The following is a 26,202-nucleotide window of genomic DNA, read 5'->3' as shown; positions in this document are numbered from 1 at the left end:
ATCTGAGTATTGAGATTTTGGTCCAGGCAAGTTATTATTATGTGGTTTTATCATGTGTAGAAATTTCTTTAGCATAATGTTTCTATTGATCAAATTTTCTCAAGTTCTACAAACACAGACACAGACTTGGGTCCTGTTCAAGATGGGCAGCGAATACTCATCTAGATTGACATTTGGGTCCTTTTAAGATACTTAGCGATCGCCCATATTGTGGCCTTGAGATTAACAATGGGGGAAAACACGGAGTTGCTATTCTTTGGATGTCAAGGATGCTATATGTAGATGAGTCAACAAAATGAATTGCCCTGCAGGGATGCCTTTTTGATTGAGAATCCATCCCTAGTTGTGTATAGTTGCACCAATTAGTTGTAAGAAAGATTTTAGTTGTTTTATGAAGCTAATAAAGCTTATTGTATACACTTTTTCTTTTCTGGTCTTTTTTATTGCAAAAAGGTTCTGAAGTTTATTTAAAGGTTCTGGTCTTTTATTCCCTTAGTTGCAGCATTTGGTTCCATTTGTTTCATAATTCTTAAACATATTTGCTGTCCCTCATTTTAGTTTTCAATACTCCAGGTGCCTTTAATGCCCATTGGGTTACAAAGAATATGATTATCAAGATACAGAGCTATGGAGAAAAATTGGGTTTTCGATGGATGATGCTCTCCCGAAATTACTGTTCGAGTGAAGCAACAAGGCACATTACTGATCCAACCAAAAGAATATGCAAAATCATGATGTCTTGCCCCACACTCACACTTGATACTGCCCTTGATCAAAGTGGGGTCAGAATTTCACCTGAAATAGTAGAGGATGTTCTCGTGAGATTCAAGAATGCCGGAATGGTTGCATACCGCTTCTTTGAATGGGCAGCGAAGCAGCAAAACTACACGCATAGTGTTAAGGCATACCATGCTATGATCGATTCTTTGGCAAAGATAAGGCAGTACCAGATCATGTGGGAGCTTGTGAACTCAATGAGGACCCAAAGGATGCAGAATATGGAGACATTTGGTATCATTATGAGGAAGTATGCCAGGGCTCAGAAGGTTGAGGAAGCGATTTATACTTTTAATGTTATGGAAAAGTATGATTGTGCTCCGAATTTAGCGGCATTCAATGGCCTGCTGAGTGCTTTGTGCAAATCCAAGAATGTGAGGAAGGCTCAGGAGATTTTTGATAAAATGAAGGACCGCTTTGAGCCAGACTCAAAGACATACAGTATATTAATTGATGGATGGGGAAAGGATCCAAATTTGCCCAAGGCAAGGGAGGTCTTTAGAGAAATGGTTGATGCTGGCTGTAATCCTGATATAGTGACTTATGGTATCATGGTTGATGTTCTGTGCAAAGCAGGGAGGGTGGACGAAGCCATTGAGATTGTTCGGGGCATGGATGCTAGTGGTTGTATGCCTACATCTTTTATTTACAGTGTTCTGGTGCATACATATGGGGTGGAAAATAGGATTGAAGATGCTGTTGAAGCATTCTTGGAGATGGAAAGGAATGGAATCAAGGCTGATGTAGCCGTCTATAATGCCTTGATCGGTGCTTTTTGTAAAGTTAACAAGTTCAAGAACGTGTGGAGGGTCGTAAATGATATGACTTCCAAAGGTGTTGCAGCCAATTCGAGGACCTGCAATATCATCTTAAACAGCTTGATTGACCGTGGAGAAACTGATGAGGCATTTAGTGTCTTTCGTAAAATGATCAAAGTATGTGATCCAGATGCAGATACATATACAATGATGATAAAAATGTTTTGCGAGAGAAATGAATTAGAGATGGCTCTTAAAGTGTGGAAGTACATGAAGTTGAAACAGTTTGTTCCCAGTATGCATACATACTCAGTCCTTATTAATGGATTGTGTGAAAACGGTAATGCTTCAAAGGCTTGTGTCTTACTGGAAGAGATGATAGAGAAGGGGATTCGGCCATCAGGTGTGACATTTGGGAGATTAAGACAGTTGCTTATAAAAGAAGGAAGAGAAGATGTACTGAAATTTCTTCAAGAAAAAATCAATCTCCTTGTCAAAGAGCCTTTATCTGATTGAGGAGTCAGACTAGCTACTGAGAAAGTTTGGTTTCTTAATGCATTACTTACAAGTTCTGGAGTATATTGCTGTTGATGTGCTTGCTCATGAGAGAAAGACTCAGCTTTTGCAGGTCAGATTCTTTTCCATTTTATGTTTATGTCAAATACTGGTCAGCTTGCATTTTTGTGAATGTTTGCTGTTTGGTGAGAAACTAGATAGTTCTAGGGTTTTGTATCATTGGATGGTGCTGAGATGATAGAATCGTCCTTATTGACAACACAAAATTTTTCTGGCTAATCTTTGTTGACAACATTTCAGTTAGTTTGCAAACAGTGGTCCATAAAAGCAGATCATTCCCGAGCATGATTCCCTTTTCTATGTCATTCAAGTTATTACTAACCATATGTTCTACGGTTCTACCAGACTTATGTCTAACACATGCTTCTCAAGAGAGGCATCATAATTATTCTCATATTACTTTATCTCATCATCCGAGATTATGGGCAATTAAAGAAAACAACGAATAAACTCTTGGCTAATCTGGGTAGACTTGCCACGAACCGTGACCACAACCTCATTATCACTAGGTTTCTCCCTAGGAGAACCCTTATAAAAATCTCTCACACATCTCTCATCATACCCACTATTGGCGGAAACCAATTACGCTAATTCTTTTTCATTAATATACTCCATGAGACTAGTAAGATGAAGGTATATGGTGGAACTAACCAAGTTCATGTTATTCTCGGAGTGAATCTTCCTCAAGGTGCCCGAGGAAGTTAGAAATTTCACTTGTTTCTTGTTTATTTTGCTATTTTTGTGATTTCCCCTGAAAATTATCTATCTCACCAAATTGATGATCTCATATCTTCTTTTTCCTCATCGCTTGACATTCTTTTGACATTCTCATATTTTCTGTTAAATGAAATGTTTTGAATTATGACCATATTCAGAGAAGCATCGACGATTTCCACTTTTGTTCCTCTTGTGATTACAGGTAAAATTTGTTTGAAATCACTGCCGAATAAAAAAAGGTTTCCCGACAAATGGGTGTTATTCTCCGAATCATTATGGTGTGGTAAAATATCACGTAGAGTTTTATCAAGTGATTAAAAGCAATGTTTGTGGTTCATCAGAGCTTCATCTCAAACAATTAAGTCAGATTTTTCAATAACTTTTGCTAAATTTGTACACTGCCGTCTACAGGTCTCTGGCAGGGAGATCTGCTGTCCCCCCTTTTGTTCTTGATCTGTGCTGAAGTCTACAATTATCAACTAGATACTTTCCTGACACCTTTTTCTCGGCTTCGTTAGTCAATGCCTCCCTCCCAAGTTTGGAGGTGCTTATGGGGAAGAGAGCTTGTCAAGCATAGTGTTTTGTGGAGGATAGCTGATGGAACATCTGTTCAGATCTATAATGACAGATGGATCCCGAGACTGACTACTGTTATGGTTTGCAGTCCTTTAAATTTCTCTTGTGAGTGATCTTTTGCTTCCTTCTGGGAAATGGGGTAAAGCAAAAGTTGAAGCCAATTTCTTTGTGGAGGATGCTGATTACATTCTTAGTCTCCCATATAGCAAGGCAGACAGAAGGGACAAGTTGATATGGTTTTTTGAGAAGCATGGAAAATTCTCAGTGAGGTCAGGGTACAAGTTGGCTTTGTCTTTCATGGAGAATGCCTCTGAGAGATAAAAGTCCACAAATGAATCTCAGTCAAGATGTTTTTGGAACTTTGGAGTCTAGGGTGGCAAACAGAGTCGAACTGTTTTTGAGGAGGGCTTCTCGAAACATCCTGCCATGTACAAATTCTATAAAAGCCTGGAAAATTACTCCTAGTGATTTGTATTCGAGATGTGGTAAGAAATCTGACTCTGCTTCATGCCATCTTTAAGTGCAAGATGAGTAAATATGCTTGGAGAGTTGGAGGTGCAATTTTGGTTTAATGGGAAAGTGGAATTTTCAGCAACTTCTTCAATCTTCTTGAGTATGCAGCTGGCACCCTTTCCCTGTGTGACTTGAACAGTTTGCTTACTGTCCCTAGTTACTTTGGAAAGAAAGAAATGATGTTTTTCATGTGTTGTCTGAAAGACTTGAACTTATCTCTGAGAAAGCCATTTGTATGCTGGAGGAGTTAAAAAATGAAAATTTATTGGAAAGCAGTGCCTTAACAGAGAATGCAAGATGGACCCCTTCCAATGAGGATTCTTTCAAACTTAATTCTGATGTTGTCCTTGACGACATTAATGGTAGGAAGAGTTGGAGTGTGGTTCAAAATTTGAGAGGAGAGCTGAAGGGGGCCCGTTCCAGATCTTGGAAAGGGAGAGGTAGTCCTTTAGAGGCGGAGTTGCAGGGGATTCTTGATGGCATCAAGTTTGCTATTTATGGAAGCTTCATGCCTGTTATCGTTGAATCTGACTCTTCTGAGGCACTAACCCTTGTTGGGCAGCTGTTAGTCTTATTGTGGAGGACATCAAAATGTTATTGAGTATCGCACAGGCAAGACGGTTAAGCTTCATCCCCACGAGGGCAATCTGGTAGCTCATTGAAGACAAGCAGTAGAGAAATTTATCCATGGGAAAGAGATTGACTTGGAGGAGTTGAGAGGGAGAGTGGACCAAGCCCAGATACAAAAGGTATGTGTTACAAGCAACTAGTATTCTTGTGAAGGTGATGTTTATAGTTAATGATTGATCATCAACAAACTGTGTTTTCAGCACTATAGCCTTTGGATATGGATATCCACGCTTGCTGATGCTATTATATGCTGGATTGCTGCTCGAGATGCCTTGTGAGAAGAAAAAGTTATAACTTTGTTTTTCCTGTGCCCAAATGCGTTGCTACATTACATATTTTTCTAAAATGAGACTGATGTTTGGCGGCGAGGGTAGAATTGAAGAGCTTATTTTAAAGTGGCCAAGGGAACATAAAAGTTTGCAAAGTTTTCTCATGTTGAGCCTAGATATGTAGTGTGGTTATAGGAAGGGCCTGAATGGCTAATGAATTGTATATAGATTGATATCAACGATATTACCCTCTTTATCTATTGAATGGAATTTCAGTTGATAGAAACTTGTAATACTGATCACAACACACTACAAAAACTGATATAGGCTCTGCAACTGGAGGGACATCATCTGGTGTTTTCTCATATAGTCTGAATATGATCAGCATTGTAATGAACAAGATCTTCAGGAATCTAGATGGAAAAGCATTTAGTCTCTTGCTATCCATCCAAAGCTGAGGTCTTTTCTTTGCATCCAGCAGGGTAAACTTTTAACAAATGATCAAAGGCTCAGGAGGCATATTGCAAGTACTCGTAACTGTGGTTTTTGTTCTGACAGTCCTGAAACCATGGTCCATTTATTGAGAGATTGTATCAATGCCAAGCGTTTTGTTAGCCGTCAATATTCCCACCACTATGAAAGCAACTTATACTTCGGGATGGGGTGAATGGGTTAACTGCCAATCTAAAAGCAGAGTTTTTTTTTTTCTCCTGGTAACTTGCAGTGGTTCCTTCTTTTAGTTGGGTAACTGGAGAATGGATGAGTGCCTTCTTGGTTGATATTGGTACAGGAGAAGTGATTCAAGCTGAATCCACAGTAAATTTGCAGATTCTTGTTGCCTTGAATGTTAGAAATTTGGAAATTGAGTCAGACTCTTCTACTAATCTGGTGAACCTTTCACATGCTGAGAACATTGCCTTGCACCCTCTTTGTAATATTCTGCTGTATTACAAGAGGTTGATGAGTCAATTTGATTCTTTGCAACTTCAGCATATTCAAAGGCAATATGGTGGCAGATCTTCTTCCTAAAGAGTGTTCATCATTCTGAAGGGGTGTGTACATTTCATTGCCCTCCTAATCTTGTGATTGAAGCCGTACTTGATGACATTCTAGGTGTTGTTTGGCTTAGGAAGGTTTGTAACACCAACTATTAATGCATTGCAGAAGGAAACAGTAAGTCACAAGACAAATAATTCAATCTAGAATAATTTTGTGTATTTCAAATGAGAATATAAGTATATTCTTAACCAGTCTGTGCTTACCTCAGTCGCTTTTCTGGTGTCTCGATGTAGTTGGCAACTTTGCATTGGTGATGGCCGTTCTTGTTATGCTGAACTTTCTAATACAGTCGGCTACTTATGGCCTCTTCAACACTTGGATAGGGCCGCCCTACCACGTAGATTGTAGGATCGGCCTATGGTCATTGTTGTAGTAAGGTAAAATATTCAAAAAGATCTCACTCACCCTTGTAAATGGTCTTCATTACCCTCGACGTGATAGGGCGGCCCTATGGAAGACCTCCCAAATTACACCGGATTGCAGATAACATAACAGTTTAATTTAGGTTCGGAATTTGAACAGTATGAAGGTCTCTCACTTCACATTGCATGCCTTTCTTGTCACATTGTGAGACTTAAATATATGAAAGGTGTCAAGACAAACTTTGGCTTGGAGTGAATACCAATCACTTGATAGGCACATTAGGGCGTTTTGGAGGAAATGTGTTTTACTGTATTATAGAACCTGAAAACCCATATACATGATTATGTATATTCTCATACTATATTATATATACCCTGAACACATCTGAATATAACCACAAGGGTTTGCCTTTTTAGGAATGCAGTAGTGAAGTTCAATTCCTTTCCGAGACCAATGAAGGTGACATTTGCTATGATAAATTTTCAAAACCAGGAGTAAGAAAGTTGAAGGGGGGGTGCTTATGTTGAACTTCCCAGTACAAAAACACAGTATTGACTTATTTAAAGCTTCTTGGAAATAAGTTGAATAACAGCAAGATGATCAAGATTGGAAGAGATTAATTCAAATATTCTGGAATGGAACAGTAGTAGCAGCTAGTTAATTTGAAATTAATAGAGAAAGCTAGGTGTAAATTACAGCAATTGAGAAGCTAAAGGCTTCTATGGCCAAAAATGTAGATTTGGATATGCATGGAATCAAATGGCCTTACTCGCGCCCATATTACATATAATCCATTTATTACACAAACCTCTAAAGAGAAACAAGCTGATATTTATTTATTTCTTAGCAACGGCATCTCAAAACCTTCCACATTAAGCCTTGAATTTCCAATTTCGGGGTAAGTCGGCTCATTCCCCCGAATGCCAGTGAGAAGCTCCTGAGAACATGTCAAAACAAATCACAGTTAAAACACAGTTTTTCTGTTTTTCCAAACAATTGTGAAAGAGTTTGTAGATGCAAGTCTAGTCAAACAAATCAGTATAATATAGCTTATCTTACCATTTATCTGTGATGTCTCCTCTGCATTTTTGCCTTGTACACAGCAGTTTTGACATGAACCCAATCTCTTGTATCATCCAGCTCACTACTAGAATTTTGTTCATAGACATCGGTTCTGGACCGATGTTAAACTAATTTTCGACCGATGTCTTAGTGGGTGTAGAGAAAAGTATAGACATCAGTATAAGCGCGTTTTCAACCGATGTCCCAGACAACAACCAACATCGATTCTAAAAAACAAATCGATGTATAATCGTTATAATCATCATATTTTTGTATGTTAGGTATGTCTAATTCTTCATATTTTCACATTTTATGCTTAAAAAAATATATGTCGAACAATACCTACTTGAACATTTGCATCGATTTCTATTCCAGAAGCGATGTCCAGTACACTTGTAGACATCAGTTCCCATGAGTATTGTTTGTTCGTGGTCATTTTTACATGTAGGTTGCTACATTATTTTCCTAGGAACGATGTCTGTATCTTTATTCTACATCGTGTTTTTATTCAGAAATGATGTTTGTTTTGAGACTGAACATCGTTTTCAATTAAATAAACCGATGTTCAACGGTATTATTTACGTCGACTATGTTTATTCAAACTGATGTGTTAGTTCATTGAAGACATCGTTTATTATTTCCAAAACCGATGTTCACCTTTTGACCACACATCGGTTTACTCTACGGTAGGTGATTTGTATGTTCATAATAGATTACGGTTTGGTGATTAGAAATCGATGTGCAGTAATTTTGATTACATCGATTTTGAGTTACAATTCGATATATTGATAATCATAGGACATCGATTTCATTTTTGATACTGATTTCTAATCTCTCAACAGACTTCGTTTTCCTTGGCATTACTGTTTTATTATGCTTTAATACACTTCACTTCACTTTGACAAGTATGATGTGAAAACTTTGCATTTAGCTATTGCTGGGAAAAAAATTGCATTTCTCATCATCCAAAATAAGGGGCTTTCCCATTAATTTTCTTTCCAAATTCATGATTTAACATAATTCACAAAATAAACCCCTAAACTTACAAAAGCTAGCTTGGAAACATACGAGCAACAATGTACAAAAGTTCCACACCAAGCTTTGCTTCAAAGCCAAAACTAGCTAGCCTTACTAAAAAAACATCTTGGCAGTCACATTCCTACATCAAACTCTGTATATAATCAGCCACTTCAATGCGCACCTCGTCAATTTGATCAGGGGATGTGACACCATTGATAGGGTCAGAAAACTCTGCTACAAGTTCATCTGCAACCTGGAATACTCTAAACTCTTAGACTTACAATAAGATTTCAATGAGAACTTGTATAATCTGAAAAATTGAATGGCTGTAACTGAGCTAATGGCACTTGCATGCCAATAATACAACTCCTCAAAGGATTGACCATGAAATGAAGGTATATTATAAGCTATAACTTCATACAGCTTATCAGTTAATAACATGCAGCAGACAACTTAACACTTAAACAACTGGTTATCTTTTGAAAATGACTGTTCATGCACAAAGGGACACAAAACTTGGATAAGATGAGTTTTTGTATCCTTAAAACCACGGATAACTCCTTGAAGAACCAAAGATGCTACAACTGCAGAAGCACCAACTTTATGAGTAATCAAACAGAGAGCTCAAAAAAGAGCAATCTCTCACTTCCCTATGACCTAAATTGATGTAGTTTAGTGACTTTATATCTTGAACATGTGGTTTGGTGTGAGTCTTAGTGACTCCCAGATCAATCAATGAGTTAGTCACTTTCCTGTTATATGGAAGATGCTACACTTTAGCAAACCCCACATTAACCAAGTGGGAATGCAATGGTGTGGTGCATATACTAGCTCTGCCTGGACCACTGTGACAATAACCAAAGGAGAAACAGACAAAAACATTACAAATTTCCCTTCTAGATATCTATTCCAACTTTACATGATAACACAGAAGCAATGCAAATTTTCTCTTAAAAAGATAAGAACAAAGGTTTTTGAGATTTGTTCAAAACAAGCTAGAGAAACAATTGGAGAAGTGAAGCAGGTTGAAAGATTTAGAATAAAGCAAATACAAGGTAGGGAGGTTCAAAATGAATAACAGTAACATATATATGGTACAATGGTAGTACAGCAACGCATTTCAAATCCTCCATGCCAGGACCTACATTGATTCAAGAAAATGGATGCTTTACATTAATGTGATTCCGACTACTCCGGAAATATGTTTACCAAGGCAGAACTTTCAGTAAATCTGATCCGTTTGAATTTTGCCCAAGCAACTAAACATATACTGCCACTTAAAAAAGAACTTATCTTTTAGCTCAGTTCATTCCCTAGTCTCAAATTGCTGATCCGTATAGCATGTGATCCAAGTACACTAATTCAACTGCTAACCCAAAAAGATTGTGCAGATCCAAAAGCATAACTCCAGGTACAACAAAGTTAAGCCAACAAATCCATAGCAAATATAAGATTCAGTCTTTTTGCTAAAAAAAAAAAAAAAAAGATTAACAGTATGACCCCAGCTACAATTGTAAACTAAAATTTGAAGGAAAAAAAAGATTAACATACCATAACTAATGATTGAACAAGAATAGAAGCGAATTGGTATACTCACAGATAAGATATTTTTATTTGGATTTAGGGGTTGTTACCTGGCCATATCCAATATCAACTCCATAAACAAACAATGCACCATACTGAAGTAAACAGTCGGTAAATCCACCAGTTGACCAGCATGAATCAAGAGCTACTTTGCCAGTAATATCGATAAATAGCAGCTTCTAACTTATGTCCTGCTCTGCATATACAAAACAGAGGAACAAATTAGCATAACAGGTCTTACCAAAGTTCGAGCATAAAATGACACAAGTAGCTGTCAAGTGTTTACAAATGAACAACATAACTGAACAATGCTCTTGAAATGAGGATCCTGAAATCCAGCTTACCTACCAATGTTGGAATAAAACACATACTACTTGTTCGTTACAAGAGTTGATTAGTCTGTAAATGTGAAAAATTAAGAAGACGTAACTGAAGGCTACAAAACTGAATATAATCATTACAAGAGTTGATTAGTCTTCTTGTTTTAGGCATATGCCAGTCTCTTCTTCCACCTGGAGTGTTATAATAAGAATAATGTAACTTAGCTTTAGGTTAAAGTTGTAAAACTTGCATCTTACACTTAGTACTTGACTGTTGATTACAAAAGAAGCAGAAAACAGTCAAACAAATAAAATTTCAAAAGATTCTAAAAAGCAACATACTCAGGATCGATAGAAATATACAAAGACAAGTAGGAAAAATAAAAGTATTGAACAAGGCATATTTGCATAAGCAAGAACAAGCAGTAATGAATCTCAAGAGTACCTTGTAAAGAAACTAGATTGGTTTTTCTGAGGACGAAACAAAAAGGAGAAAACCAGTACCAAGTTAAAGAGAGGAAAAATATATAAACAAGTAATAAAACTCTCCAAGACACAGGGGCCGGAGGAAAAGCATATTATTGATCACTAAAAAGCTTATGGTTTTGTGGTGATGATGGATATGGATGGCCATGAACTATAACCAACCACCCGTCTTTTTTGGCTCATGCAACCATCATATATTATTGGAACAATAATCTTTTTAATAAACCAAAACCATAGCTTGTGGTTTAGAAGGAATCTAAATTAATTTTCAGCTGATTACATGAACTTTCCAAAATACAAGCAGAAAGAGATATGACACAGCAAATATACATGGCATTATACATATATACATATTGAGAGAGAGAGAGAGAGAAAGAGAGAGAGAGAGAGACCTCACGGATTGCGGTGCCGAGAAAATCACCCTTGTCATCATCCAACATTCCAGCAGGCAACTCCAGTATGATCCTTCCAACAGGTACTCTAACCTTCGATATGCAACAATTTTTAATAGGGTTTGATTACATGGAAGTACAATGCCGTAATTTCTTTTTGTGATAATATAGGAATTAGGACGAACGTGATTTTCCGATTTAAGTAAAGCATCATAATGTCATAACAGATACTCTAAAACACCAAAATGAAATGAAGAGCTACCTGTTCAGTAAGAACAGCATAAGCCTTGCCCTCCGATTCCAAAAGTATAAGACAGCTACAGCCGGTCCGCGTGCAAACACAATACCTGGAACCTAAATATGTTTTAGTTTCACAACAAACAAATCAACAACTATGGCCTCCAAAATATACCATTAGAATAAAAAAGACAAGTATGTATATGACTAGATACCTTTTCCCCTGTTTCTTTATCAATCACATCTGCTTCAAACTTCAGAAACCCAATCCTCTTTCCAAACATATCCACACCCTATTATAACCCAGCTGATCAGTTCCAAGACTATGAACTTATCAAAACCAAATCAATTCAACCACTTTAAAGAAGGACTGGATCACCTGAATTAGAACTCGTTTCAGAGCCAAAGAACCGTCGCTTAGAATCCCAGTTTCACTCTCCATGTTCTTCAGCCACTGCTTAAACAAAGACGAATCAATAGCGCTCCTGCAACGTTTTACCATCATTATGAATACTTGGGTTCAGTTTATATCCGAAGTTTTAGACTTTTCTGAAGAACAAGGAAGGGAAAAGCGTGACTGGCCTGAACTGGGAGGAGGAGATGTGGGGGGCGGCGACGATCTGGACGGGCTCGGCGGCGAGTTGACTCGGGAGAGTGAGGGAGTGAGTCAACGGTGGCGGGTCGGATGACATTTTGCAGGAGAAGGATCGAAGGGCGAGGAGTGTTCTGGGGAGTGTGAGTGTGAGTGTGGTTCTGGGGATCAACGACATGGAAGCTTGAACGAGCTTGCTACAACCAACGGGGAGCAAGTGCCCATCTCAATAACAATGCAACACCCAAAACAGATCACAATGTTGGCCAAACAAGATCATAACTTAGTCCAAAAATGGCAAAATAAAACTTGGTCAGAAGAAACTTACTTGTAATCAATCCCAACCAGCACAGAGGCTCCAAGAGATACGAATACCCACCATGGCCTACAAAAATTCAAAAGTAAATAAATAATCTAAAATTAAATAAAAAATCCAACTATAAATTACAATTGGGACTATGTATGACATTTCTGGAGTAGCCAAGTTCTTGGTAGTTATGTGTATTCAACATATATAATGGTCTAAAGTATCTAAAACTAAAAAAAACCTGATATATAGAAAAATACAAGCAGTTCAAATAACAAATCTAGATTAGTGGTACCTGCAGATGTAATCAAATTTTGAGCATATATGCTTTCAATTAAAATGACCTGAGAAAAGGAAAAGTACCTGAAGAAGCAACTCGAGTTGCACAAAAAGACACTGAAGCTTTGTGAAGTAGATTTTCAAATTCAATCTTTTCTATCAAGTAACCTGCAGTTGACAAAAGAAAGTGCTAAAATAATGAAAGAACAAAACATATGTACAAATAACACATACAAATGAGCAGCTTAATCCAGCATCCTCACAATCAAAACAAAACATTTGAAATAAAAAGATTAGGTTTTGATTCAATTGAGCTAAAAGAAATCAGAAACAGAGAGAGACAGAGCCATTACGTAGTCCCTGAAAGCCAGCCCAACTTCCATGCTTCGGAGAATCTCCTCTGTCAGCTCCAAAGAGACCTTATCTTCTCTTTCTGGTCCACCTTTTCGCACCCAAAATTGGAAAATCAAATCCCTAATTCTCTACTGATTGAGATCAAATTTGAAGACGAAAGCTTTGAAATTTCGGTTATCTGCAATTTGGGGAATGCTTGACATTGCTTATTGCTCCATCTTATTTCGAGGAATCGGAAATTTCAGAGCAGCCCTTCGTCTCCTGCCACAGTCCCGCCGTCTCTAACCTCTAGACAAGGTTGGGTTTCTTTTGCCTTAAAACCCCGACTTAGCGGTTTAAGGCTGCAACGGCTACAAGCCAGGAAATCGATGTAGGTCCTCTATGTTTTCGCCCAAAATCAAACAAACTTCACAAATGAAAACATGGAAGAGCAAAAAATAAAAAGAGGGGCTCGAGTAAATGACCTGCTTGTCGATCACAACTCTGAATAGTCGCTCAACTCCCCAAATGCAATCGCTCACAAGCTAAAGAAGAACAATGAACCACAACGAACAATCAAGAGCTAAAAAGACTGAAATCAAATCCATATGAACGAACAAAAGCTATGAATAAGCTGAGAAGCCTATTCGTAAACACAACAAATCTCCCACAAGCCTGATACCATCAACAAGTAAAACGACTGAAATTGACTCTATCATTTACATATATAGAACTAGAACAATACGTACTAAGATTACTTCGTCTCCGACCGGCGACTCCTAGAATCCTTCGACAGGCAAATCCTTCGAATCCCACAACAGAGTCGTTCTCTGAAGTGAGTCTCGCCGACTGGCCGCCGCTCTCTTGCTTCGATTCTAGAGGCTAAGACGGAACGGCGCTGTTTAGAAATGCTTTGATGAATAAGCTGAGGACGGACTGGACAGAGTCGATGCCGGACTGGACGGAGTTGATGCCGAAGAAGCTGAGGACGTAGATGAAGGAAGGAAGGAAGGAAGGGAGGAGATGGAGGTAGGGTTTGGGAGGAGATCCAGTTTGGGGTGAGTTCAGAATGAAGGCGAGTTCGAGTGAGATGGAGGCCGCGCGAGAGCTTAGGGTTTTCTGTCCAACTTTTAGGATCAGGCTTTAATTTTTTTATCTAAGTGTGAAAGTTTTTAGATTTAGTACCCGCTTCTTCAATTCACTTAAAACACTTAGCGCGTTTTGCACAAATAGGTTCCCGCAAATTTTCAAACAAAACTTTTAACACCGGTCATTTTAAGACCCGATGTTAATGATATACATTTAAATCGGTATTTTTGTAAAACGATGTTAGATTAGGTTTTTACATCGTGTGCAAGTCTGACCGATTTAAAACATGCGATGTCTATGAACAGATTTCTAGTAGTGCGCAGGAACCTGAAATAGGAGTGTCTCCAAGAGCTCTTAAGCAGTAAACTGCCACAGACTTTCCAAAATCCAGTGGCGAATCCAAGCACTGTACTGACAAAGAATCCCATGCTTATGATACCATCATCATCATATTCAGTACCAGTAGTGACTCCAGGATTTTGTGTTGTTCCATCTCCAGGGCATTGTTGTGTAAGTGGTGGTCCGCAAAGTCCACTATTTCCCATATAGGCAGAAGCATTAAAAGACTGAAGTTGAGTGCCTAGTGGAATTCTTCCAGACAAATGGTTGTATGATAAGTCCAAGACACTAAGAAAGTTTAAGCTCGAAAAACTTGAAGGAATTCTCCCAGATATCTGGCGTCTTGACAAATCAAGAGATTCTAACCTGTTCAGGTTACCAAACTTTTCAAGAACCTTCCCTGTCAAATTGTTTCTTGAGAGGTTTAGAGAATTCAACTTTAGCATGCTTGTTATATTTTCAGGAATATCCCCAACCAAGTGATTGCTTGAAATGTCAATGCTAGCTTCTCAAATGTGCAAGATTTCCCCCAAACTCAGTCTTTACTCCTTTCCACACTATTTCTACAAATCCAAAAACACTTGTGTCATCAGATGAAGCTGTTATGTTACTGAAGCAATGCGGCAAGGCTCCGGATAAATTGTTCTGAGAGAGGTCCAAAACATGAATGGAGCTTAAACTGCACAGGGATGAGGGTATGATTCCGTTGAACTCATTAGACCGTAGGCGTAGAACAAACAAACTTGTTAGGCTTTGGCCTATCCATGGTGGGATTTTTCCGGATAATATATTTGCTCCAAGGTCAACAACTACTAGTTGTGTACAGTTCTCCAGAAAAGTTGTTACCATGTAAACGCAATATCCACAATAATTGTAAATTGCCTAACGAGATTGGTAGTTTCCCAGAAAATTTATTCTTTCCTAAATTCAGCAACTCTAATGCCGGAAATTGCATCCAGCAATTAGGAAGTTCCCCTGACAATAGGTTTACAGAAAGGTCGAGAAGGAAGAAATTTGGAGCCTGTGTTGCACATAAGGAACTCAGGGGTCCAGAAAGCTTGTTTTCCGAGAGGATCAAATATTGGATTGTTGGAGGGAATGATGGCAATGCACCAGAAAACAGATTAGAAGACAAGTTAACATATTTCAACAAGCTTGTGGAAAAATTCGGCAATTTGCCATGGATATGGTTCAGGGAAAGATCTAGGTCCTCTAAGCCAGAAAATTGATCCAAGAACTTCTCAGGCAACGAGTCCAATATTAATCCAGCATTGTTGATATGAAGATTAGTAAGATTTCTCTGCGTTTGAATCCATTTGGGGAAAGCTGGGCCCACTTTGCAAGAGGACATGTATAAATCATTAAGTTGAAATGGTGGATTCCAATTTGAGCTCAGATTGATAGACAAAGCCGAATTATCAGAAACATCCAAGGACTAAACGAGAGAGGTTCAAAAAGTGGGCTTCTGTGATGACACCATTCAACGAATTCCCAGAAAGGTCCAAAACTTCAAGGCTAGAAAGTTGCCCTATACTCTCTGGTAGAGAACCATTTAGCAGATTTTGGGAAAGAGATAAAAATTTTAACTCTGTAAAACTTGTTAAATCTAGCCCTAATGAACCCCAAAATCGGTTTTGGCTCAAGTCCAAGTCCATGAGTGTATTATCAGCACAAGACAAGATCTTTATAGACTCCTCAATGTTTTGAGAGAATTGGTTCCACTCTAAATGCAAGGACTCTAAGCTGCGTAAGCTTTGAAAGAATTTTGGTATTCCACCTTCAAGTTGGTTTTCAGACAGGTCAAGAAATTTTAGAGAAGCCATGTTTGTGAAAACATCTGGGATGGGACCTTGTAAGTCATTTTCCCTCAAACCAATATGGACAAGGTTGCTGCTGCTAACATTGGCTATCCAATAAAATATTGAAGAATTAAGAGAATTAAAAGAGAGGTCAAGGGCTTGGAAAGAGGCTGAAGAATTGATAGAGGAAAGTGATCTTAGATTGACACTGAGATCACACTCAAATAACTGAAGCTCTATCACTGAAGTCAGCTTGCTTAAAGATTGTGGCCAATTTCTATTCCCAGACAAATCTATATCAGAAATGTGAAGGTATCTCAAGGAAGAAAGATGAGATAACCACTCGAGACTTTCAAAGCTCACATCAGAGTTGCCTTCAAGATCAAGAGTGTGCAAATTAGAGAGGTTTCCAAGTTGGGAAGGAACATGTCCACTAAAATTAGCTCTTGCAAGTTTGAGTTCTTTCAATCGAGTCAAAGAGCCAATGAACTTGAGAATCATAATTCCTCCAAAATCATTAAAACTGAGGTCCAAGTAATTTAGATATCGCAATTCAAGTAGTGAATGATCAATTTCACCTCTTAAAGAAGTTTCAGCATCAATGTAATCATCAGAAGAATTATTAGAGAGATTTAGAGTGATGACATGACCTGTTTGGTTGTTGCATGCTATTCCTCTCCACTCGCAACAATCTTTCTTGCTTCCCCAAGAGGCAAGAACATTAAACTCGTCCACAAGGCCTTGCTTAAGCTGAAGTAGAGCACGCCTTTCACTTTCCTGGCACATAATGTTGGAGCTTCCTACACTACTTGAACAACAAGTAACCAGGCATAGATGCCAAACCAAAACAGAATATCGTATAGACCTAACACTCATGATTATGATCATGCAGAGCGATGATGGGCAAAGTGAAGAAAAAGATGCTATACATAAGACCCCAAAAAATGCTATATATAAGAGCATCTTTAATCCCCTATTCAAAAAAAAAAAAAAAAAGACCGTCATTAATTTGTTAGCTTTTCTAGGAAAAAATGTGGATCATAATTGTACGTGGTATCATCATTAATTTTCCTTATTTTGTTATCATCCTCAGGTTAGTTCACACCAAGGTGGTTGTGCACTATGAGTTAAAGTTGGTTCAATAATTTTATCATTTTATGATTTGATTTTAATTGACAAAACTAACAAAATAAATTAATAAAACATAGACTAACGAAAAATGCCAGTAAACTAAAGAAAGGTGTAGACAATACAAATGAAGGAGGCTCATTCACCCAAATGTTATATTTTAAAAACTAATCTAATGTATATACAGAATTCCAAATTAGTCGATAATTGTGTCCACACCAACTTAATCAACGAGAGGTAGAGCCGTTTTAAGAGTTACTAATTCTCTTTAATTAAAATAAAGATCGGAAATCAGACTACTAAGCAATCCAGCGTCTAAACACGTGAAAACTGTTACTGACTTGATACTACTGTCGATTTAAACTGTTACTGACGAAGACCCAGCAAGACGGAGGTGAGAAACCATGTGCCCATCTGGTGAAGAAAGCATGAAAAAGCTGCATGCTGCCATGTTGGTGACCCATTAATTAATTACGACACGGAGCAGCAATTGTTTATCTTTTTTTTTTTGATCTGGTGGAGCAGTAATTGTTGAGAGTGTTGAAGGATATTGACACTTAGTGTGCGTAGTCAAACTAGGATAAGTTCTATAGTTGTAATAGGAGAGGTTTCCTACTCCAAGTTAGATAAGGAATCCTTGTACTCTTAGATTATGCACTTGTAATCCCTATAATGAAATACACTTCTCTCATCAATCTCTCTCAATACCAATATACTTAAACACGTTATCAGCACGAGCTTTAACCACAAACCAAAAACCAAAAACCCAAAAATCTTCTTCATCACCGCAGCTCCTAGCCCACGCTAGCCTCACCTGCGCGCCTGCCCCTGCAGCACCTACGCGCCCCTGCGCACGTATCCCTGCTGCCCCTGCAGCACCACTGCACGTCTGCTATCCCTGCATCACCAACGCACACCAACTGCATCCTTCTCCTTTCCTGTGCACGTCCGTCTGCTTGCAAGCCCCGAAACGTCTAGTTCGGAACCTCAGATCAAAATCCTTTCTTCATCAAAGTTGTTCGTCTCTGTCTCTTCCATCTGACCTTCGAATTTCAGCCTTATCGGAGTTGTTTTGAGACCGGTACACCAATCGAAGTGCAAGCTGTTCAGAAGAGAATTTGTTCCAAATTTCATCAAGTAAGTTTTAAGTTAAAGTTGCCGCTTTTGAAATTTAATTTCCTCCTTCTTTTTCTTCGGGGACTTGCAATCTCCCTTCTTCTACATCCCACCTTTCTTATAACATGGGTTCGATTCTTGAGAAAGCGGAATCGTGGGGATTCACGCAATTAACGAACTAAGAGCGTTCGTAAGACTTCGGACTAAGAGCGTCCGTAAGCATCGATTTAACGAACTAAGAGCGTTCGTGAGCATATATTTTGACCATTTAAACATCATTGTTTTGGTCTAATCCAAATATTCTTGGAAATCGATTTCTTGGTAGCATTAAGACTCAGAAATCTTATATTAGTTTTCGTGGAAGCATTGACTCCGAAACTAATACGTTCTTGCTTTCCTTTCAGGATGTAAGACTTGAACGAGCTCGATTTTACTCCATTGGATTCTACGGCACGGGATATTTATTTGCCTACAATCCAAGAGCCTTGTTCTAAAGGAACCGCTCAAGACTCACAAACTGAGATAGAAAATTCCAGGGCATTTACCCTGATGAAGCGCCACATGAAGATGGCCCTCCAGTTTGAGTACATGAATGAGGATAACGCTAACAGCCTTTGGGTTGCGCCTAGTGAACGTTTTAGTAACATTCACAACTTTCCGAACATAGAAGCACGATGGAATAATATCTGCTTCACTATAACTTTGAAAGAGTTATGAAATATTGTTCGGAGGCTCTCTGCATCATATTATTTATGCATGCTTGTGGAAAAACACAAAATAACAAATTGATTGAGAAAACCCTAACATGACCATAGGAGTCATGACGTTAAGGGTATAGGGTTGGACACCATGGCGCCATTTTTGGCCATGATTGCACTATTCCAACGCCATTGGTTCTAGGGACCATATGTATTGTGTCAATACACCTCAATCAAGAGAGCATCCTCTTCATGGTATTTTATGGAGCACCTGATCAATGGTAATATATCGAGCTATAAAAGACTTTAAATCTGGCGATGAAGATAGAATGCCCAGATTTTTATTTAGAATAGTCTTTTAATTTCCAAGAATTATGTAATGGCAATTATGCATTAATTAAAATGACTTATTGGATTATCTCTTTTCCTCTAGGCGTACTCAATTAAGTATGATGTCTAGGAAAGTAATTGAGATTAGTGGTACTTAAGAGAGCTTTGCTCCACCGACATCTCTCTCTACTTCCCTGGTCATATTTAATTGGAATTACCGAACGAATTGAGTGACTACAATTTGTCTAATGTTTGATTTTACTTTGGATTAGATTATGGTCACGAAACTTTGATGTAATCATTGGCTATTATTAATAAAGTATCGATTTATTTTATCTCATGTCATGGACATATTTTTCGAACTTTATTACTTCAAAGATATAAGAGCCAATGGTTTTCATGTGGAAACACATTGTGAGAATGGACAAGAGTTCCTTTGCATCACCTCTAATGACTACGGACATAAACGAGTCTTAGAGAAACTTATGTGTCGCTCTAGTGGGTTGTACGCAACCACTATTCGAGTCATTGAATCCAACCATGTCATGAGAGATGATTTATGGGATTCCGACACATATAGGCTTTGGCACGACCGTTTGGGACACCCAGGTCGTGACATGATGATCCGTATATTAAAGACTTCACATGGACATCCCTTTTTCAGAACGAAAGGAAGTAAAACTCGAAATTTGGATCAAGGAGGAGCACCTGCGCCTCACGGCGCCTTCCCCTTTCAAGTCCGGCCACCACTAGCCGGCGCCGCCATCCCCCTGCGGCTTAAGGGTGGCTTTGACGCCCCCTCTGCTCCTCTGACTCGAATTTCTACTTCTAAAGTCCATTGTGACTTCATGGCTCAACCAAACTCCTCATTGGTTGTTTCTAAAGCCCATCATTCGTTCTGCAAAGCCTGCTCTTTAGCAAAGTTAGGATCGAGACCATCCTATGCAAAGGACACCAAAGAAAATATACCATTCTTGCAAAGAATCCAAGGTGATATTTGTGGACCTATTCAACCATCATGCGGACCATTTCGATATTTTATGGTATTGGTTGATGCATCGACACGATGGTCACATGTCATGCTATTGTCCACAAGGAACGCTGCATTTGCTAAACTCCTAGCACAAATAATTAAGTTAAGGGCTCACCACCCTGATCATCCTATTAGGTCTATAAGATTAGACAATGCTGGAGAGTTTACATCAAAGACTTTTGATGATTATTGCATGTCCATTGGGATTGATGTTGAACATCCTGTTCCTCATGTTCATACCCAAAATGGTCTCGCAGAAGCCACCATTAAACGACTACAAATGGTTGCTCGAGCATTGGTGATGCGAACCAATCTCCCTATTTCTGCTTGAGGCTATGCAATATTGCATGCAGCTGTGCTTATTCGTCTGAGGCCTACTGCCACTCAACCCTTTTCTGCGTCCCAGATGGTGACTGGGTATGAGCCCAATGTCTCACACTTACGCATATTTGGGTGCGCAGTTTATGTGCCAATTGCGCCTCCACAGCGCACCAAAATGGGTCCTCAACGACGATTAGGCGTTTACGTTGGTTATGATTCTCCAACGATTATCCGCTACATAGAACCCTTGACAGGCGATCTCTTTACCGCTAGATTTGCGGATTGTCACTTCGATGAGACAGTCTTCAAGTCGTTAGGGGGAGATAAGAACATCAATGTTCAACAGGAACGACAGGAATTGTCGTGGTCTGTCCCCACTCTGTCTCATCTTGATCCCCGAACCGCACAGTCCGAAATTGAAGTGCGGAGAATCCTCGATCTTCAGAACGTAGCAGAATCGATGCCTGATGCGTTTTCTGATATCGCTAAAGTGACGAGATCACACATACCTGCTGCAAACGTGCCTGCAAGGATTGATGTCCCTAAAAGTAGAGGACATGACGCCAACTCAAGAATGCATGAGCATGGCGCCAACGTCCCATCTCTAAATGATGGTGACGTTATGGCTAGGCCCACGGCTCCCGCCAGGAAGCGCGGGAGGCCCATAGGTTCGATGGATTCTCGCCCAAGAAAGAAAGCGAGTTTGGCACAAAATAATGCATTAATCATCGATATAAATAATCTATCTCATGAGAATATTCCGGATTATGGTTATGTCCAAGAGACATCATTGGGGGACGCTCCAATGTCAGAACCAACTCCAGAGAATAGAGAGATCTCCATAAATTACACTAGTGTACATGAGATGATGGATAGAAATTCTATGGCGATTGATGATGCATTTGCATATCATATTGCGAAAGGGATTATAGAATATGATGATATCGAACCTCGCTCTGTTGAAGAATGTCAACGAAGAGCAGATTGGCCTAAATGGAAAGATGCGATCCAGGTTGAATTGGATTCATTAACAAAGAGACAGGTATTTGGGCCTGTAACGCAGACACCCCCAAGTGTAAAGCCTGTTGGCCATAAATGGGTTTTTGTTAGAAAGCGTAATGAGAAAAATGAGGTGGTAAGATATAAAGCCCGCCTTGTGGCGCAAGGTTTCTCACAACGCCCTGGAATCGACTACGAGGAGACATATTCTCCCGTAATGGACGTTATAACGTTCCGCTACCTTGTCAGTTTGGTAGTTTCCGAAAAACTTGACATGCAGCTTATGGATGTGGTTACAGCATATCTCTATGGGGATCTAGATTCAGAGATATATATGAAGGTTCCAGATGGACTTCAATTACCCAAATCAAGTGGCTCTAAACCACGGAGCGCGTTTTCAATAAGATTAAAACGCTCACTATATGGATTAAAACAATCTGGACGGATGTGGTATAACCGTCTAAGTGACTACTTGATTGGTAAGGGATATATTAACAATGAAATATGCCCATGCGTGTTCATTAAAAGAACAAGTTCCGGATTTGCAATCGTAGCAGTTTATGTCGATGACATGAACCTAATTGGAACTCTAGATGAGTTAAAGGAAACTGCTAATTACTTGAAATCCGAATTTGAGATGAAAGATCTTGGGAAAACACGGTTTTGTCTCGGTTTAGAACTCGAGCACCGTAGTGATGGGATTTTGATCCATCAGTCTGCATATACTCAGAAGGTCCTAAGGCGCTTTAATGAAGATAAAGCGAAGCCTGCGAGTACTCCCATGATCGGCCGTAGTCTTGAGCCCGGAAAAGATCCGTTTCGTCCAAGGGATGAGGACGAAGAACCCTTAGAGGCCGAAGTGCCCTATTTGTGCAATAGGCGCATTATTGTACTTAGCTCAATGCACAAGACCGGATATCTCATTCGCAGTGAACTTGTTAGCTCGACACAGCTCTGCGCCAACACGCCGCCATTGGATTGGTGTAAAGACCATCTTTCGATACCTAAGAGGTACGATTGATATGGGCCTATTCTATCCCTACAGAGAGAAAAGGAATGACGGAAAATTGGGATCGGACCCCAAAAGGCAAAACGCCCCCGTCCATGGAATGGCCGCCGGCCATGTTACCGCCGCCGGCGCCGCCGCCGCTCATGGTGGCCGGCGTCCTCCTATCTCCCTCCATCAAAACGACAATGATGTCTTGATGGGTTTTGCTGATGCAGGGTACCTCTCTGACCCTCACAAAGGTCGCTCCCAAACAGGTTATGTCTTTACCATGGGAAGCACTGCGATATCTTGGAGGTCTACGAAACAGACCCTTGTTGCTACTTCCTCAAATCATGCAGAGATTATTGCTCTACATGAAGCTGTACGTGAATGTGTATGGCTAAGGTCTGTAATTCGACGCATTCAAGGAAGTTGTGGTTTGAAGTCTACCACAGATGAACCTACATGCATTTATGAGGATAATGCAGCTTGTATTGAACAAATGAAGTTAGGTTTCATCAAGGGCGACAACACCAAGCATATATCGCCTAAGTTCTTTTATAATCAGCAACAACAATCACTTCTAAAGATTGAAGTGAATCAAATCCGATAAGAGGATAATATAGCGGACTTATTCACTAAGTCGTTACCTAAATCCACCTTCGAGAAACATGTGAAGAGTATCGGATTAAGAAGGTTATCCGAACTCCCATGATTGTAGCAATCAGGGGGAGATTTCGACATCAGGGGGAGTTACTCAGTCTCGAAGGATCAAGGACGTGTTGCACTCTTTTCTCCTCCTCGAGTTCATTTTTATCCCACAGGGTTTTTCACTTGAGTAAGGTTTTTAACGAGGCAACGGATGAAGCGTCACCACCAAGTTTGAGCGGCACAAGGGGGAGTGTTGAAGGATATTGACACTTAGTGTGCCTAGTCAAACTAGGATAAGTTCTATAGTTGTAATAGGAGAGGTTTCCTACTCCAAGTTAGATAAGGAATCCTTGTACTCTTAGATTATGCACTTGTAATCCCTATATATAGGGCTCCTATTCTCTATAATGAAATACACTTCTCTCATCAATCTCTCTCAATACCAATATACTTAAACAGAGAGATGAAAAACAGATAAGTGCAGGAAGACTCTGTGTGTGAAAGTTGGGTTACGGGTTTCACGATCCTGCCAATTGATTTCTCCTTGTCCGCGCTCATGGACTATTAATTTGTTGCGTAAAATCTTCATATGGTATTTCAATTATTACGAAATACGGTAGCACATAGAATGGCTAGCTTCAGTTTTGAATCAAATGTTCACCTTAATCGGTTTATCAATGCTCCGGATCTCATCCTGGATGCCCTTATGTACGATTTCATTCGTATCTAATAAAGTTTTTTTCTTTCTCAAAAAAAAAATTATTACGAAATATATTTTTGGATACCTACAACGTTTTAAGAAGTCTAGTGGTACCTGCACTATCCATCTGTTAGCCCCTTTAATACTTCCGTCTATTATTCCGTTTAAAATGTCTGTGGCGGCCATGAAGTATACTTGTGACGAAAATATTAAGGGGGGTGTATTGTATATGGAATTAGTGGAACTTTTAAAGAAATCTATGGAATTTAAAAGTCTGGGTGTATTCAATATAGACTTTTAACAGTCCATGAAAGTCTTGAGGTATTCAATTAGGATTTTTAAAGACTTCATGAATTCCACCAAAATCTAGGGGTATTCAATTAAGACATTTAAAAATGAATAAAAGTACAGAGGGTATTCAAAATATCATTCATACTTATGGAATTAGAAAATCATGGATAATCATGGACTTTGTAGTGTTAACTATACATACCAAACTCCAATAATTTTCCAGCCTCCAGACCAAAGATTTCAAAAAGTCTATCAAAGTTTCCTCTTCAAAAAAAAAAAAATGGTCTATCAAAGTTCTTCTTTCTACGCACGAACAAGTTTGTCCTTCATCATCTCTCTTTCTTAATTTTTAATCTTTTATGATATCAACCTTTTTTGATACCCAACATGTTCATTGTAGTTGTTGAATGTGATTTTTGTTTTTGTTTTTATTTTTTATTTTTTTCAATTGTGATACTTCGAACCCTAATAGCAATAAAAATGATTTATGAAACCCTAAAACTCAAATATTGTGGTCTAACCCTAAGACATTGAACCATACTAAATTTTATCTTATTAATTAATTATTCTCATTAATTTGAATTTATATTATGGTTCAAAAAAAGGTTGAACAATTGAATTTCAATTAATTGATTATAGATCAAGACATTGACCAATATTGCTACAATATTTGTTAATCGGCGAAAACAAAATTGATGAGAATAATTAACTATAAACATCAAGTGATCTATATTGTATATTTATGTTGTTGGGAGATTAGGAATGAGAACAAACTCGCTAGACAGATTAACAATCATTTATTTGAGTCAATTTCTATTAGAAAATACTGGAGCATTGAAGAGACAACAAGTTTTTATTTTCTTTTGTGTTTGGGCTGCATTTGTTTTTTTTGTTTTGTTTTTTTTTTATATTTTGTACATCCTAGGAAATCTGTAGAAGTCATTCATAATAAAGTACATAGATTTTCATGAATCAATAAAAGTCTGTTGCTAAAATCAATGGTTTTAAGAAATCCATAATAGTCTATCAACTTTTTAAAGAGTCTGTGGACTTTTCAAAAAGTCTGTCATTTAAAAAAAGTCTGCACAAATCCAAATACAATACACCCCCCTAAATAACGAATTCATTCGGTTTTTTCCTCAGAGAAATTTAAAATTTCCAATCTGATAATGCCAAACAAGGGAATTGGATTTTAGGAATTATGAAATCCTCACTTTCAATTAAATTCCATCATTTTCCCCTCATCCAAACACACTCTAAGAGAAATTAAACAAAGTTGGATACAAGCACTAACATCGGTGAATGCAAACAGTTTATTAACATGGACAAACACTAAATAATAGGGGAAATGATCATTTACCCAGTTTTAGCTTAAAAATTGCCCACTTACCCAAACACTCTAAGAGATTGCCCACTTACCAAACACTCTAAGAGATTATTTCCCTAATACCCAATTAAGTATTTTTTAATTCATTTTTATTTATTTTTGGGACAATTTTGCCCTCTCCTTTTTTGTCATTTAGAGAAATAAGTCATTGGAGACCTTGCTTGACTCCGGTGACTGGTGACCGGACTCCGGCGACCGGTGACCGGAATCCGGCTACCGGTGACCTAAATCCGGCAACCGATGACTGGAATCAGGCGACCGGTCACCGGACTGGTGACCGGATTCCGGCGTCTGAATTTATTGTCCCCTAATAATACCCAGTAACCATATTATTGTCCCCCAGTAATCATATTATTGCCCCCCAATACTCATATTATTGCCTCCCAATAATCATATTATTGCCCTCCAGTGAATTGCATAAACTCCCAAAACCAAAATGAATACACTACAGGGACAATTGATCAATTTTTATGCATATTATTG

At 38.7% G+C, this 26,202-nt stretch overlaps 2 protein-coding genes and 1 pseudogene across 5 annotated transcripts; 1 reads left to right on the top strand and 2 right to left on the bottom strand.

The window, feature by feature from the left end:
- Positions 1–502: 502 nt before the first annotated feature.
- LOC133721546 (pentatricopeptide repeat-containing protein At1g77360, mitochondrial-like) lies at positions 503–5,102 on the top strand. Of its 4 annotated transcripts, none has more exons than XM_062148190.1 (3): positions 503–2,163; positions 3,031–3,106; positions 3,240–5,102. In XM_062148190.1, exon 1 carries the CDS (start codon positions 606–608, stop codon positions 2,049–2,051), a length of 1,446 nt encoding a protein of 481 aa, XP_062004174.1. In that variant the 5' UTR covers positions 503–605; the 3' UTR covers positions 2,052–2,163; positions 3,031–3,106; positions 3,240–5,102. The 4 variants fall into 4 exon arrangements, with proteins under 4 accessions (XP_062004174.1, XP_062004173.1, XP_062004171.1 ...); XM_062148189.1 differs by having other exon boundaries at positions 3,031–3,111; XM_062148188.1 differs by lacking the exon at positions 3,031–3,106 and having other exon boundaries at positions 505–2,163; positions 3,240–4,666; positions 4,748–5,102.
- Positions 5,103–10,308: 5,206 nt separating this feature from the next.
- Positions 10,309–12,929, bottom strand: LOC133719999 (nudix hydrolase 14, chloroplastic-like; annotated as a pseudogene).
- Positions 12,930–14,248: 1,319 nt separating this feature from the next.
- Positions 14,249–16,863, bottom strand: LOC133723284 (receptor-like protein EIX2). The gene is made up of 4 exons (XM_062150098.1): positions 15,787–16,863; positions 15,125–15,713; positions 14,317–14,783; positions 14,249–14,266 (listed from the first exon to the last, which is right to left on the bottom strand). Exons 1-4 carry the CDS (start codon positions 16,861–16,863, stop codon positions 14,249–14,251), a joined length of 2,151 nt encoding a protein of 716 aa, XP_062006082.1.
- Between the last annotated feature and the right edge of the window lie 9,339 nt (positions 16,864–26,202).

Source organism: Rosa rugosa, chromosome 7 (genome assembly GCF_958449725.1).
Source record: "Rosa rugosa chromosome 7, drRosRugo1.1, whole genome shotgun sequence".
Classification (NCBI taxonomy): Eukaryota; Viridiplantae; Streptophyta; class Magnoliopsida; order Rosales; family Rosaceae; genus Rosa; species Rosa rugosa.
This window is presented reverse-complemented; position numbering and strand designations above follow the sequence as displayed.